The following is a 15,307-nucleotide window of genomic DNA, read 5'->3' on the forward strand; positions in this document are numbered from 1 at the left end:
GCATAAACTACAGTGTCTGATGAATTGTAGCACCCTCTAAAACTTGGGAGACATTTAACTTGCTGGGATCCATCTTTCTGAATTTTATGGTCTCATTTCTAAGTGGATATGGCATTTGTATACATTCAGGTGTTCTACATTGCGTATCACAACCCAAGGTTAAGTCAGGAGGAAATCTGATCTTCTCCTTCAGCCTCTTCTGTTTTAAGTTCCTTTCCTTTGCCAGACAGCCTTTTATTTTAGCAACTTAATTGATAGATCCTGGTAACAATTCTTATATTTATGTGAATATATGTGACTTGTATTTTTAGTGAGGAATTGGCCTGTAGCAACATCTAGGTCATTTAAACCCTTTTTTGAATGGTGCTTGATCAATGTTAGATTTTTAGGTGGTAACCTCTTTTTATAAGTGTAATTTTTATATAATTTAGAACATGGAGTAAAGTTAAGTAGTTAATGAATATTTCAGATGTGATGGAGAAGAGGATTAAAACTATAGAATGCTTCACTTACTTGGGGGAATCAGTACGAGGTATTTTATAATAGTTGCTTGTAGTTATCAGTATCTCTAAAGTGGTTGGCTTATTTACTTTTTAATTTTTATGATACATGGAACAGCTCTTTCAACATGGTATGAGATAGCTTCAGGTACAGTTGTAAAAACATATATACACACATATGTTGAAATTGTTAATTCTAAATCCTACTGACTTTATGAAAGGCAGATATCTTCAACTGCCTAATTATCTACAGTGATGTGAATGTAATTTTACTAGCCTGCTGTGAATTTAAAAAGCTGTTTTGGTAAGTGTTTTACTTCTAAAGATGATCTAGAATACTTTTCCTCTATACCTCAGCTCTTTTTCTCTCTCTCTTCTCCAGTGAGAACTACACGTAAATCATTCCAAAACAATTAATGTTGCGTTAGTCACAAATTATTGATTTTCCATTCATAGTGTATGTAGAGTGGCTGCTCTACTTAGATTCTAAAATGAGGCTTTTAATTGTGTTTTCCAGGAAGATATGAATTTAAATGAAGATAAGAAAGCACCATTGCGGGAAAAGGACTTCAGTATCAAAAAAGAAATGGTGATGCAGTACATTAATACTGCTTCGAAGACAGTAAGTAAAACTGTCAAGTGGAAAAATACTGCTAAAACACGTGATAGTATGAAAAACAATGCATTTGTCTAATGAAGTGGGTAAGTTTGTGAGGAACTGGAACAAAAGGACTTTGAGTGTATAATTAAAGGCACAGGAACTATAAGATGGTTTAATTTAAAAGTAGTTCTCATAATTTTTAAACTGCTTTTATATTTCAGCCACTCACATTGCTAAGAAACACTGTGATTAGTTGATTTATTTACTGTTAGACAACTTTTTTTAATAGTGAATTAAGATGTTTATTGACTTTCTATCACTTGTAAATTGAGATGATATTTGTATTATAGAAAAGTGAGACTGATTTTACTCTTAACTGCTTAAATCCGGATATATTACAGTGGCTTGGAGGCATATCCTTAATGTGAGTTTTCCTATGGAGAAAGTTATAGCAGATTATACGTGTAGAAATCGAAAGGAGCATTGAGTATTAACTTGGCTACCAGTTCTAAGAAAAGATAAAATATGTGGGTAGAAGTAACGAGTAAATGTCTAAGAAACCATGACTAGCACACAGAATCAGTTACATTTATTTCATGGACCAAAAAATGAGCTTGACCAGTCATATAAAAATTGTAAATAAATAGGTTAGATGAAAAATGTAAAATGGAAGCTAATGAAGAAGCAATCAGTAGAAAGACTGGGAAATGATTTTGGCTGAAATTAAGATAGAATTGGATGAGGGAGAAATTACATACTGGAGTCTCATTGGATACTTTAACCTAAGGCCAGGTTAAATGAATGTAAGGTACTTATACTTTAACTCCATTTATTTGCTAGACCAGTTAGTGACTCTCTGGTATTTCTTTTGGAAGAAAGACTCAAATGATGTTTAATTTTTAAACATGTCCCATGTTCTTGCAGGCTGTTGTTCAGTTGTAGGAATCATTGAGTACCGGGACTTCAGCTCTTTATATAAGTAGGCTCTGTACCTGCTATTTTGATATAAAATTGTCTTTGTCCTTTAGTGATACTTGGACATCACTAAAGGACAAAGACAAGTGGACAGCATTAGGAGCCAGATCTTTTATGTTTTAGATCAATTTATTTATCCTCTGTTTCATCTGGGGCATCTTACTGTACCTTTTTTGTCCTTAATTTCCTCATTCATAAGCTGGAACTAATATCCACATCGTTTGTTGTTAGAATTAAATTGTTTATTCCAAGGTTAAAACAAAACATTTTATTATTATTATTTTTAATCCTCACCTGAGGTTACGCTTATTGATTTTTCTTTCCTTTTTATTTATTTTATTTATTTTTTCTTTTTTCTTTCCTTTTTAAAAGAAAAATGATTTTAGAGGGAGGAAGGGAAGGAGAAAGAGACATTGATGTCAGAGAGAACATTGATTGGTTTGCCTTTTGTAAGTGTCCCCACTGGGGATCGTACTATATAGAAACTTAGGTATGTGCCTTGATGGAGAATGGAACCAGCAACCTCTCTGTGTATGGGACTATGCTCCAACCAGCAGAGCCACACCAGCCAGGGCATTTTTTAAAGCTTCACCTGAGGATTTTTTTGTTTTTTAAAATTGATTGAGAGAAAGAGAGATGTTCGAGAGAAACATTGATCCTTTGACTCTGACACATGCCCAACTGGGAATCAAACCTTCTACCTTTTATGCATGGGACGATGCTCCAATCAGTCCAACATAATGGACTTTATAACGATGGCTGCCTCTGCGGTAGCAGTGGTGTTAGTAGCAATTGTTGTTTTCTTTTGCTTTGTGATTTTTTTATTGTTTGTGCTGTTGAAATTATTATACCATAGTTAAAAATGTAAATAAATGTAGATCAGTAAAATACAATTTTTCTATTAGTGAGTCTATATATCTAAAATAGTATAGTCTGCAAATTCATTAGTCAACAGAGCCAAATGTCAACAGTATAACGATTTAAATTTCTTTTGACTTTGCACATGGGCTACAAAGTTTCAGCCGCACTGTACCTGTGCGCCCGTATGTGGTGTTTTGTGGAAGAGCCACACTCAAGGGGCCAAAGAGACACATGTGGCTCTCGAGCCGCAGTTCACCAACCACTGGTCTAAGACATTCATTTGTTCATCTCTCACATTTACTAAGTTTCTGGATGTTGGGCACTATTTTAGTCACTGGAGATAGAGCACCAAAATAATATATCATGTGTCTTATGAAGCAACATAGGACAACACAGAAAGGCATGAAATAGGTGAAAAGTGATGTGGAAAAAATAGCAAGGGTTGGGGTAAAGATGGTAAAACTGTTTTATATAGAATGATCGGAAGAGTACCCTGTTTGGGAATTTTAATCCAACAAGCATGAATTCACTTAACATAAAATTACAAGAGATACAATATTAGAACTGGTTTAGAAAACCTTGTGTTTTAATTCTTGAATTTCAGGTTATAAACAGACTCTTTAATAGGAGAAAAAAACATTTTGAACTTCATTATAGTGGGCCTCTTTTAGTTTGTATTCATTGATGTTAAACTTTAATCCTCTAATCATTTTGGACTAAGGTTGGAATTTATTTACCAGAATTAGTTAATTAGATTATCAGGATTGAAATAGATTAGTTATCTAACGTGTGATTAAAGCATTGGCTCATTTAATTAGTATGTGAGGATCATGGCTTTTCCTAAGAGGGTTCTGAGTAATTTGGCAGATGCTTAATGCTGTAGAAAGTTCAAGCTGACCACTCATCTATTTTTGCTCTGGAAGTAGAAACACATTTTATTAATTCTAGGATAAGGACTTTGTCATGACAGTATATTTAGGTTAATGAATACTTAAAGAGTTTCTCTGAGAAAAACATAATAAAAATTCATGCATAGGTTGTTTTAGAGAAAACGTGCAGCATTTGTATCAGATATACTTTTGTTATCACTTTAGCCTTATAATTTGCTTTGAGATTCTTTTTTGTAGTTAAGCAGTAATGTAATTTATATTGAGATACTTTTTTGTTGATTTTAGAGAGCGAGGAAGGGAAAGGAAGAGAGGAAACATCAATATGAGAGAGAACCATTGATTGGTTGCCTCCCAAACCCTCTCTACTGGGGATTGAACCTGCAGTCTGGGCATGGGCCCTCTCAGGGAATGCAATGGTGACCTTACATTCCACAGGATGACACCCAAACATTCCACAGGATGACACCCAACCAACTGAGCCACATTGGCCAACTCACATTACCATATTTTCCAATGTATAGGATGACCCCCTAATTTTACAGTTAAAACATAGGTTTAGGCCTATATTCGCTGTATAAGACTACCCACCACTTCCGAGGCAACAGCAGTTCTTTTTTTAATAGACCACCTCTCTGACTCTGGCCAATCTGTGCAGGCTTTTTACTAGAACACAGTGTAGCTTCGGGTACAGAACATGTATAATTTGCATGCATAAAAATCCTGCTTGGATTGGCTGAGTTAGAGAGGCGGTCCGAGCAGCCTTGCAGTGATTGGTGCAGGATCGAGTTGGAAAATTTGTTTTGCGGCATATCCAGACGATTTTCAGGATCGAGTTGGAAAGTTCGTTTAGCGGCATATCGAGACATTTTTCGGGATATACTCGGCGTATAAGACGACCCCCGATTTTCGGTTGACTTTTCCTTTCAAAAGTCGTCTTATACACTGGAAAACACGGTAATATAACTTTTTAGAAAATAGTACTAGGACCTAGTTGATGATCTGAAAATGCTTTAGAAATGTTAACTCTCAAAGTATCACTAATGTAGATAAACTTGGATTTTAGAAGGTTGGAAAAATCAGTCAAGTTAAGGTTATTTCAAAGACCTTAGTAAGTTTCAGTTTAGATAGCCAAATAGTAAAACTTTTTCAGTTAGGAAAGATTAATAAAGTTTATTAAGCAAATATCATGTGTAGAGGCTGTAAATGCCAGATTTGCATTTTCCTAACTCCTAGGGCATGCACATATGACCCAGAATTGGCCAGTACACTCTGATGGCCAGGGAAACTCAGGGCTTCAAAGATTTCCCTCCCTCATGAAAGGATCCAGAGCAGGAAAGCCACCTTTTCTGCCATTGAACATGTTAGTGAGGGTATGGTTTGCTTGGGATGAGTTGTCTTGGAGCTTCTGCTCTGGTCTGATGCAGTCCTGTCTCCAGAGGTTTCCATTACGTGTGTGAGTTGATGCGTGCTCTTCTTTAAACTGCTATAAATTGGATTTTTGCTTTGCCGCTGTAAGCAGCCTGATATACCATCCATATACACTTTTGCCTATGCAGGATCTCTCTTTATCCCTAATTAATTTTGGAAATTACTCTTTCCATCCAGAGGAGCATCTTAAAAGACCTCCCCTCACCCATTATACTCAGAGCACAGATGAGAGAGTTACCACATGGTCAAAGGGCCTATTCCTGGTAAATGAATTGCCTCAGCTGTTTCTCAGCAAGTTTATTGGAGAAAACTTCTTCCAAAGGGAATGCTACAGATTTTACTTTTGTTCAATTACTAGGTAGAGGGGCAGACTAATCTGTAATTAGTGGCACAGTCCTTGAAAGTAGGATGTGACATGATAGTCCAAATGGAAGTGAATTCACAGTTCCCAAACAGTGTAAGAAAATTCTGGACCAGAGAAGAGGATCTCTTAAGCCACACTTGCCTACATATTTTTTCTCTTTGCTAAGTGTAAGGGAACTAGCATTTAATATATAGAGCTCCTGTTTCTGCCAACACTCCTTACATTTGCCTCTGTGAAACCTTTTAACGGAGCTGAACTGCAGCCTGCCCTTTGTGTCTGGGTGTCACCACTCACTCCTTTGGGGACATGCCACGGGTGCTGGCCTGGCCTCTGGTGGAGCTGGTGGTTTCTCCGGTTTGGCGCCTGTGACTAAGGTTGTGCATATTCTTGTACCCCTTTTCTGTCATGTCTCATTTCTCTTGGGCAGGTACCTAGGAGTGGAGCTGCCTTGTGGGTGCTTCATGGGCTGAGCAGCAACTTTAATTTGCATCTCCTTAAGCTCACTGAAGCACACTTCCATTTACTTCTTTTTTGTACCTCTGCTCTGAAGTGTCTGATCAAACCTTTGACCTTTATATATATATCAATATATATACCAGAGGCCCGATGCATGTAATTTGTGCAAGAGTAGGCCTTTCTTCCTCCAGCTGCCGGCACCGGCTTCTCTCTGGCATCCGGGATCTGTGCTTCCCTTATAGCCCTGGCTTCATCTAGAAGGTTGTCTGGAAGGATGTCCAGAGAACATCTGGTCTAATTAGCATATTATGCTTTTATTATTACAGATTGGGTAAAACAATTTCTACAAGGCACGAGAAATTTGATGAGAAAGTAAATTGAACCATATGTTCTTTCCTTATAAGAACTGGTTTCAAAGAAACGTCTTCAGGTCATGGTGATTCTCAACAAGCCACACATGAAAGTGGAAGGATTTATATATATACTAGAGGCCCAGCGCATGACTTTGTGCACAGGTGAGGTGCCTCTGGGTGACGTGCAGGGAATGGGCTGAAACTTGCAGTCCAATGCTGCCTGCAGCTCCTACCTTCTCTCCCGCTCATCCCAGCCCCACTGTGTCTGCTGTGGGCTCCGCCCAAGTGCTCTCCAACTATGAGCCCTGTCTCTGGTGCCCTCCCAAGGAGAATGGCCTGCAGGATTTGTCTGAAACTGGCTCTCTGACATCCCCCGAGGGGTCCTGGATTTTTAGAGGGTGTAGGCCAGTCTGAGGGACCCCACTGGTGCATGATCGGGCTGAGGAGGGACAGCGGGAGGGCTCCAGGGCATCCCCAGCCCATCTCCCTTAGTCCTAATTGGCTGGGCCCCTGCAACAAGCTAATCTACCTGTTGGAACATCTGCCCACTGGTGGTCAGTGCATGTCATAGTGACTGGTCAACTGTCTGCCCTCTGAAGGTCAGTGTATATCATAGCAACTGGTTGACCAGAGAATATCTGCCTTCTGGTGGTCAGTGCCTGTCATAGCGAGCAGTTGATCAGCCTTAGCATATCATTAACATATTATGCTTTGATTGGCTGTTCAGTTCTGCATTTCGCTCTATTTGCATATTACCCTTTTATTATATAGGATATATATATATATATATATATATATATATATATATATATATATATATCTTTTTATTGATTTTAGAGAGGGAGAGAGAGAGAGAAACATCAATGATAGAGAAACATAGATTGGCTGTCTCCTGGCCTCCTGCATGTCCCCCACTGGGGATCTAGCTTGCAATGCAGCCTGTACCCTGGCTGGGAATGGAACCAATGACCCCTTGGTGCATGGGAGGACGCTCAGTCCACTGAGCCACCTTGACCAGGCCACCCTTTTTAAAATTTAGTTTTAAAAGTCTTTTATGTCTTGTGGATACAAGGCTTGTCAGATGCATATATTGCAAATATTACCTCCCATTCTTTGATGTACCTATTCATTTTACTAATGGTCTACAGTATTTTTAAAATTAACTTAAAAAATAAATTGAGTTCATATGTGTAGGATTATAGATTGTGTGTGTGTGTGTGTGTGTGTGTGTGTGTGTACACATAGTGTTTAAAAGCATCTTGCAGGGTGTTACCCTGGTACCAATTATGGCTCAGTAGAATATGGTTTTCTGTAGAATCGTCCTTCTAGGCATATACTGATCAGAAAAGAATTGTATTTTGAGAAAATATTACTCATATGTTTGGATTTTTGTATATTTTCTCTAGATAGAAAATCTCTTGTTTATTTGTTTTAGTGTCAATTTGCTAATATTGTTGTAACAGTGGGGCATGTTCATAGCTTTCAGTTTTTAGAGTTCAGTTTTATGTTAACTTGAAAAGCATTGTCAGAGACAGGTAAATCAAGTTGTTCTTTTATTTATTTATTTATTTATTTTTCACTTTTCTTCACTGTTTCTCTCTTTTTTTTTTAAAATATATTTTATTGATTTTATATAGAGAGGAAGAGAGAGGGATAGAGAGTTAGAAACACCGATGAGAGAGAGTCATCATCGATCAGCTGCCTCTTGCATACCCCCTATTGGGGATATGCTCGCAACCAAGGTACATGCCCTTGACCGGAATCGAACCCGGGACCTTTCAGTCCCCAAGCCGACGCTCTATCCATTGAGCCAAACCGGTTTCGGCTTCACTGTTTCTCTTTAAAAGTTTTGTATTTTAATCATTGGAAACGTAGAAAAACCAGACAGTTTTATGCATTCTTGCTAATTAAAGTTAATGTGGATTATTTTTTGCCTTCCATTTCAGGTCAGGGATTTGATCAAAGCACTGTTCTAACATAAAAGCATAGCATAAATTTGTGGCTAGTACTTGGCATAAATGTATTAATGAACAATGCCCTTGTTTGAGGTACTTCGCCTGTTTATCTCCAGGTCTTGCTTGCTGATGAGGAGAAAATTTCAGAGCCTTAGGGCAATGAACCAATTTCTTGTTAAGAGTATTCCCTAATAATCTACCTGGCACTTTAGTTCCCATCTGTGGCTGTATAGGACAGGCTTTATTTATGACAATTAAAATGATCTTCCAGCAGATCAGATTCATCCAGCTTCCTTATGAGTCATTTCTGGGCAGCACCAATGGCGTTTACTCCTCTCTGCTATTACTGTGGAGTGTTTTGTTTAGCAAGCGGTGGCAGTGAAGAAAACGGTCATCTCTTCTTTTTTTATAGGAAAAAAGTATGAGATTCAAATTAGAATTGTTTATTTTTGGTCTTCTAAACATATTTTAGTTATTTAAGAAAACTTTTCTTTATTAGAGTACTAAAAAAAATAAAAATAAAAATAAAAAAAAGACTTGCCAGATGTAAAAACATCGTTATTATTAGTAAAATTTACTAGAATTTTAGAGTTTGACATGGTCAGTGATGCTTACATTGACTGGGGCATTAGAGGTCATCTGAGATTGTCTTCATCTTGATTATTTGAGTCATTTCTTGGCGTAGGATATTGTGCTATACCCATGGTTTTTGGATTCTTATGACTATAATTAAACTTGTAATGACTGATAACTGCAAAAGTAGTGAAAACTTTAAAAGTGTCAGAAGGAAGAGGCATGTGGTTATAATGGAGATGAAAATAATGAGAATCTACCCATATGGAATGAACTTTTTGAAAGAAGGAACAGTTCTGAAGGAATAAGTGAAAAATTGAGGAACAGTTCTTAAGGAATAAGTGAAAAATTGAGAAAAGTGTTTTCCTTTCAGTAAACATAGGGAAAATGTAACTGATGAAATGAGGGGAAAAATAATCAAGAACAATGGCGCTCAACCTGTATATTCATTAGAATCATCTAAGGAACTTTAAAAATCACAGTGACTACCCTAGCTGGTTTGGCTCAGTGGATAGAGCGTCAGCTGTGGACTGAAATGTCTCGGGTTTGATTCTGATTAAGGGCATATGCCAGGGTTGTGGGCTCTGTCCCCAGTGCGGGGTATGCAGGAGGCAGCCAATCAATGATTTTCTCTCATCATTGATGCTTCTATCTTGCTCTCCCCTCTCCCTTTCTCTCTGAAATCAATAAAAATATATTTAAAAAAAATCACAATGTCTGGGCCCTAATATTTAACAAGTAAGCCAGAATTCCTGTAGATGGGGCCCGGGTATCAGTATTTAGTAAAGGTCTCTTGGTGATGCCAGTGTATAGTCAAGGATGAGAACTGTTGGGCTGTATATGACATCACTAGATGTTCTTTATTGTATTGTTCATTAAACAAAAGACTGGAAGTTGGTAGAATTTAAAGGCTAAACCTGATGTACTTTTACTAATAAAACTTATCAAGTCACTGTGGTTTCAAGGCTAGTTTGCATATGCATAATTTCAAAATGAGTGTTCAAATGAATACTATAGCTACTAAGAAATTCTATGTGACACTTGGCCACTTGTACAAATATATATCCTATATAATAAGAGGGTAATATGCAAATTTACCCTAATGGCAGAACGACCTGTCGCTAAAATGTGCACTGACCACCAAGGGGCAGGCGCTCAATGCAGGAGCTGCTTCTGGTGGTCATTGGGCTCCCACAGTGGGAGCTCTGCTCAGCCACAATCTGGGCTAATGGCTGTGAGTGCAGAGGCAGTGGTGGCAGCCTCTCCCGCCTCCTTGGCAGCGCTAGCGATGTCCTGACTTCAGCTTAGGCCTTCTCTCCTTAAGCCACAGTTGGACATCCCCTGAGGGCTCCCAGGCTGCCAGAGGGATGTCTGACTGCCAGCTTCGGCCTGATCCCCCGGGGAGCTGGCGTAAACCGGCAAGTGGACATTCCCTGAGGGGTCCCAGACTGCAAGAAGTATAGGCCGGGCTTAGGGACCCCCTGAGTGCATTAATTTTTGTGCACCGGCCTCTAGTGTATAACAAATAGAGGAACCTCGTCTGTTTTGGAAAAAGGTGCCCAAAAGAACAGGCACTGTAGCAAGGAGAACAGCCAGTTTGCCTAGTTTTAAAGATTCAATGCACAATTCATCTTCTTTAATTGGTGGTAATAAACTTAAATCTAAATCTCTCTTAATTCAGTTTGGACTTAAGAGACATCCTATCAGTGTTTACTTATTCCTAAATAGAATAAAGTCTATACAAACTTAGAAAACCCTTTATGGATTAATCATCTTGATGTGCAAAAGGCATTCATTCCTAATTTCATGCTGCTCTGATTTATTGCCATTTACTAACTGTGCTAAGTAATGGTTTCCCCCAACCCATAAGAGTTGGTATAGATTCTTATCCTTATTGTAATACAAAGTTATTTCAAATTCTTCATTACCAGAAAACCTTCCAGTGTAGATTAAGTAAACTGGGAGCTCTGCCCTTGGTATTTATTGAAGTGTGAAAGCAAAATAGCCCAGTAGTAAATTTAGTCCATCTTATGTATTAACTACTTCTTGTATATTATTGTTACACTTGATTTTTTTTTTTTTTAAGACTTCTTGGGAAAGCTGCATTATACTGTTTTCATGAGTTAAAGATTTTTTTTTTTTGGCATTATGTTAAAAATGGCTTTTTTAGTTTCCTTTAGTTGACATTTTCTTAGTCATAGGACTATTTATTTACAATAGATCTGGTATATCTTAGAGTATCTCTACATTTTGTAAATGAGGAAAGACACAGGGAATGTGTGAGATTCCCAAGTTAGTGCTGCGGCTAGAACTAGAAACAGGGTTTCTGAATCTTTATTGTTTTGTTAATCCTCAGCTGAGAATATTTTTCCATTGATTTTTAGAGAGTGGAAGTGATGGTGGGGCTGGGGGACAGAGGGGAAAGGAGAGAAAGAGAGAGAGAGAGAAGCATTGATGTGAGAGAGATAACATTGATTGGTTGTCTCCCACATGTGCCCCAATCAAGGTGGGGGATCAAGCCTGAAACTGAGGTATGTACTCTTGACTATTATTGAACCCATCCTCAATCCAATGCTCTATCCACTAAGTCAAACTGGCTAGAGGTTTCTGATTCTTTTAAAACCTTTTTATTATAAACCTCCTAGAGGCCTGGTGCACGAAATTTGTACATGGGGGGGTCTTCTCATTCCAGCCTGCACCCTCTCCAGTCCGGGACCCCTAGGGGAATGTCCGACTGCCGGTTTAGACCTGATCCCTGGGGCTTCCCCCGAGGGCTCCTGGGCTGCCAGAGAGATAACTGACTGCCAGCTTTTGCCCGATCCCCTGGGGAGCAGACCTAAACTGGCAGCCGGACATCCCTCTCACAATCTTGGACCACTGGCTCTAATCACCTACCTGCCTGCCTGCTTGGTCACTCCTAACTGCCCTCCCTGCCAGCCTGATGGCCCCTCACTGCCTCTGCATGCTGACCTGATCGCCCCTGTCTCTGCATGTTAATCTGATCACCCCTAATTGCCCCCTCTGCTGGCCTGGTCACCCCTAACTTTCCCCCACTGCCACTAGGTTGCCCCCAATTGCCCTCTCCCTGTTAGCCTGGTCACTCCTAACTGGCCCCCCCTGCCATCCTGGTCACCCCTTACTGTACCCCCTGCTGGCCTGCTTGTCCCCAATTGCCTCCTTCTGCCAGCCTGGTTGCCCCCAACTGCCTCCTTCCCCCCTCCCCCTCGACCCAGCCAGCCTGGTCACCCCCAACTGCCCCCTCTGCTGGCCTGGTCACCCCCAACTGCCCCCTGTTGGCCTGGTTGCCCCATGCAGCCTGCTTGTTCAGTTTTTTGGTCATCCCTCACTAACCCCCCTGTCATCCTGGTCACCCCACACAGCCTGCTTGTTGTCATTTGGTCATCTCTCACTAATCCCCCTGCCAGCCTGGTCGTAGGCAACCATCTTGTGAGGGTGTGAGGGTTAATTTGTATATTAGCTCTTTATTATAGAGGACTAGTTGTGCGGTCCCTCAGCCTGGCTAGTTATCGGGGCCATTCGAGGCAATCTTGCCCAGTCCCTATTGGGGCCGATTGGGGCTGGCCAGCCAGGGGGAGGGACTGTAGGAGGTTGGCCAGCCATGGGAGGTTGGTTGTGGGAGTGAACTGACTACCAGGAGTGTTGAGCATCTGCCTACTGGTGGTCTGCACATCATAGCAACCAGTTGAATAGTTGTTTGGTCGACCGGTTGTAATTGTTCCTTAAGCTTTTATATATATAGATAAACACAGTTATAGAAAACACCCCAAAACAAGGATGTAGTTTAATGAATATTATGAGGAGAAAGCCACCAAGATCAATAAACAGAATCTTGCTAGCCATCCTTGGAAACAGGAAGCCTTCTGGCTACCCTATCCCAGTCTCTAAACTCTATTATTTTTTTTCTAGAAATAATTATTATTTTGACAGGTATTGCATCCTTGAGTTTTATAGTTTTAACATCCAGAAGTAAATAACCAGGTGCCATAATTTATTCTTGCTTATATTTAAAAATTTTGAATAAGGTTTTTAAGTCATTAGGTTCGCTATCCTTCCCTGATTTTATCCAGGACAGTCTGGATTTTGTTGATTGTGTACTCATAGTTAAGCTCAGATGTTTCTCTTTTATTTCCTACAAAGTGGCAGCTATTTCCAGGCTTGCTTCCTTTGGCAAGACCATAGGAAGTATTATGATCTGTTATTAGGAGGTACTTTATGTTTGTCTTATAATTCTGTAACTTCATTTTCATTTATTATTTGGAATACATTTCTAAAGAGACAGTTCCTTAAATACTGATCATCTCATGATTTAGAACATTTAGGATAAATAGTTGATATATTTATGTTTATTTGCCAATTTTCAAGGTAGTTATTTCCTTATTCTTTGAAGGTGATCAATAATTTTTAATAACAGTTATTCTTAGTAAAGTTCAAATTATCCAAATATCTGACTAGTGTGACCTTGTCTAGTTGGCTCCTGGTCATTTGGGTATGACCCTGTAGTTTGCGTTGTTTCATTCCTATCTGGTAAGATAAGATGATCCAGGCTCTTCTCTTTTCTCATACTAGACTTGGACTCAGTAATTTCCATTAGTGGCAAATGATATTTCAAGATCAATCTGGGGATCGAGGATGCTTATTGCTAGTCGGTTAATTAATCACTGTTTGTAGTTTTTTTTGGTGGAGAGAGACCAAAAGAAAAGTGTATTTATGTGTATTAAATTTTTTTTTTTTGTATTTGCTGTCCATGCCACTGACTCTTGTGGTTGTGCTATATCTACTTTGAGCATATAGTCATCACATTTTATATATTTTCTTCTTTCTAGTCTTCATTTGCCTTTACTTCTGTGAATAACTACATTAATCCACTTTAAATCTTCTATGAGTAACTGTATTTTTTTATTTTTTTATTAATTATCTGTGTGAGTAACTGTATTTTAATGTTCATCACCAGTCCTTAATGTTTCTCTAGCCATTTGTCAGAAGTTTGGTCTTTAGTAGATTTCTTTGAAGGGTTCTAATTGCTGAGTTTTTTATGTAGATAATAGTTTTCTTTATTGTTTAGTCATTTTCACTATACGTATATATTTGGCTCACATGTTTTTTCCCTTAGGATCTTACATATAGTATAACATTTTTTTTTTACTATGAAGCACATCAACATTTCTGTCAAAAGGACTGCTGATAAATAACTTTTATTCTTTATAGGTTGTTGGCTCGTCTTATTTAGAAGTCTGAGTTGGGATAATAAAATAAGCATTATGCTCTTTCATTATGTACTTTCTTTGGTTTTCTTCAGGGATTACTGTATGTTTGGTTTCTAATTATCCTATATAATAAAGAGGGAATATGCAAATTGATCGTCACTTTGCCACAAAGATAGTGGCACCTTCAGCAGGAGGCGGGGTTTCCCTAACACAAGATGGCTGCACTCACAGCAGAGGCCGAGTTCCCGTAACAAGCCTTAACAAGCAATCAGCAGGGACCTGAGTCTGCCCATGCCCCCGTTGGGCTTGACAGGGGACCTCAGGCCGCTCCTCTCACTCTGGCATCAGACTTGGGAACCTCAGGCTGGGACTCCCACCCGGCAGGGCTTGATGAGAGACCTCCAGCCACACCCCCTGCCCTGGCGCCAGGCCAGGGGACCTCAGGCTGTGCTCTCCCACCTGGCATGGCTTGACTGGGTGCCGACTGGGTCTGGGTCTCGTGTGATTTTGATGTGCACATGGGAGGGCAGGGACTTGACTCTGGGTCCCGTGGTGCGCCCCAGACTCTGACAGGAGGAAGGTTTTCATATACATCTTACTAATTTTCTTTCATCTCTGACATTTCTATTGTAGAGAAAGGGCAAATAGCAATACTAAAATATTTCCTCTAATTAATCTCCTTTTAATGTGCAGAAATTTCATGCACTGGGCCACTAGTCTTCAATATGTATCTTACTCTTCCTTTCTTTATAACTGGAAAAAAAATAGTTCATTTATAAGTGTTATAAATGTTTTTTTGTTCTTCTAGTTTAGTTTTTTTTTTTTTCTGAGATTATTTTTTACTTTATATCCATTTTTTCTTGAGTTTCCTCTCCTCAATTTTGAGTTTTTCTAATTCTGCTTTAAGTATTTTTTTCATGTCTTGTATATTCTCTTAAGGCGTCAGCTCACTTTGAAATTGGAAGTTATAGTTTTCCATGTTTTATGGGTTTGTTTTTGTGGTGATCTTTCCTCTTCTGTAGGAATGTTCTCCTTCATTTAGATTTCACCTTCAGCACTTTCTCTGCAGTGTGTGGGGTCCTGTCCTAGAACGAAGCCCTGGCAGCTCAGTGTTGGGAGTTCTTAA

General features: G+C 39.2%; 1 protein-coding gene across 3 annotated transcripts in view; it reads left to right on the forward strand.

The window, feature by feature from the left end:
• DIAPH3 (diaphanous related formin 3) overlaps positions 1-15,307 on the forward strand; it is a 479,703-nt gene that overhangs the window by 54,806 nt on the left and 409,590 nt on the right. For all 3 annotated transcript variants that reach the window (XM_084876736.1, XM_084876737.1, XM_084876738.1), the window contains one exon: positions 1,018-1,122. In XM_084876736.1, the coding sequence (XP_084732862.1) occupies positions 1,018-1,122 (105 nt within the window). The remainder of the gene's footprint in view (positions 1-1,017; positions 1,123-15,307) is intronic.

The sequence above is a fragment of the Pipistrellus hanaki genome, assembly GCF_964339955.1.
Source record: "Pipistrellus hanaki genome assembly, chromosome: 3".
Lineage (NCBI taxonomy): Eukaryota > Metazoa > Chordata > Mammalia > Chiroptera > Vespertilionidae > Pipistrellus > Pipistrellus hanaki.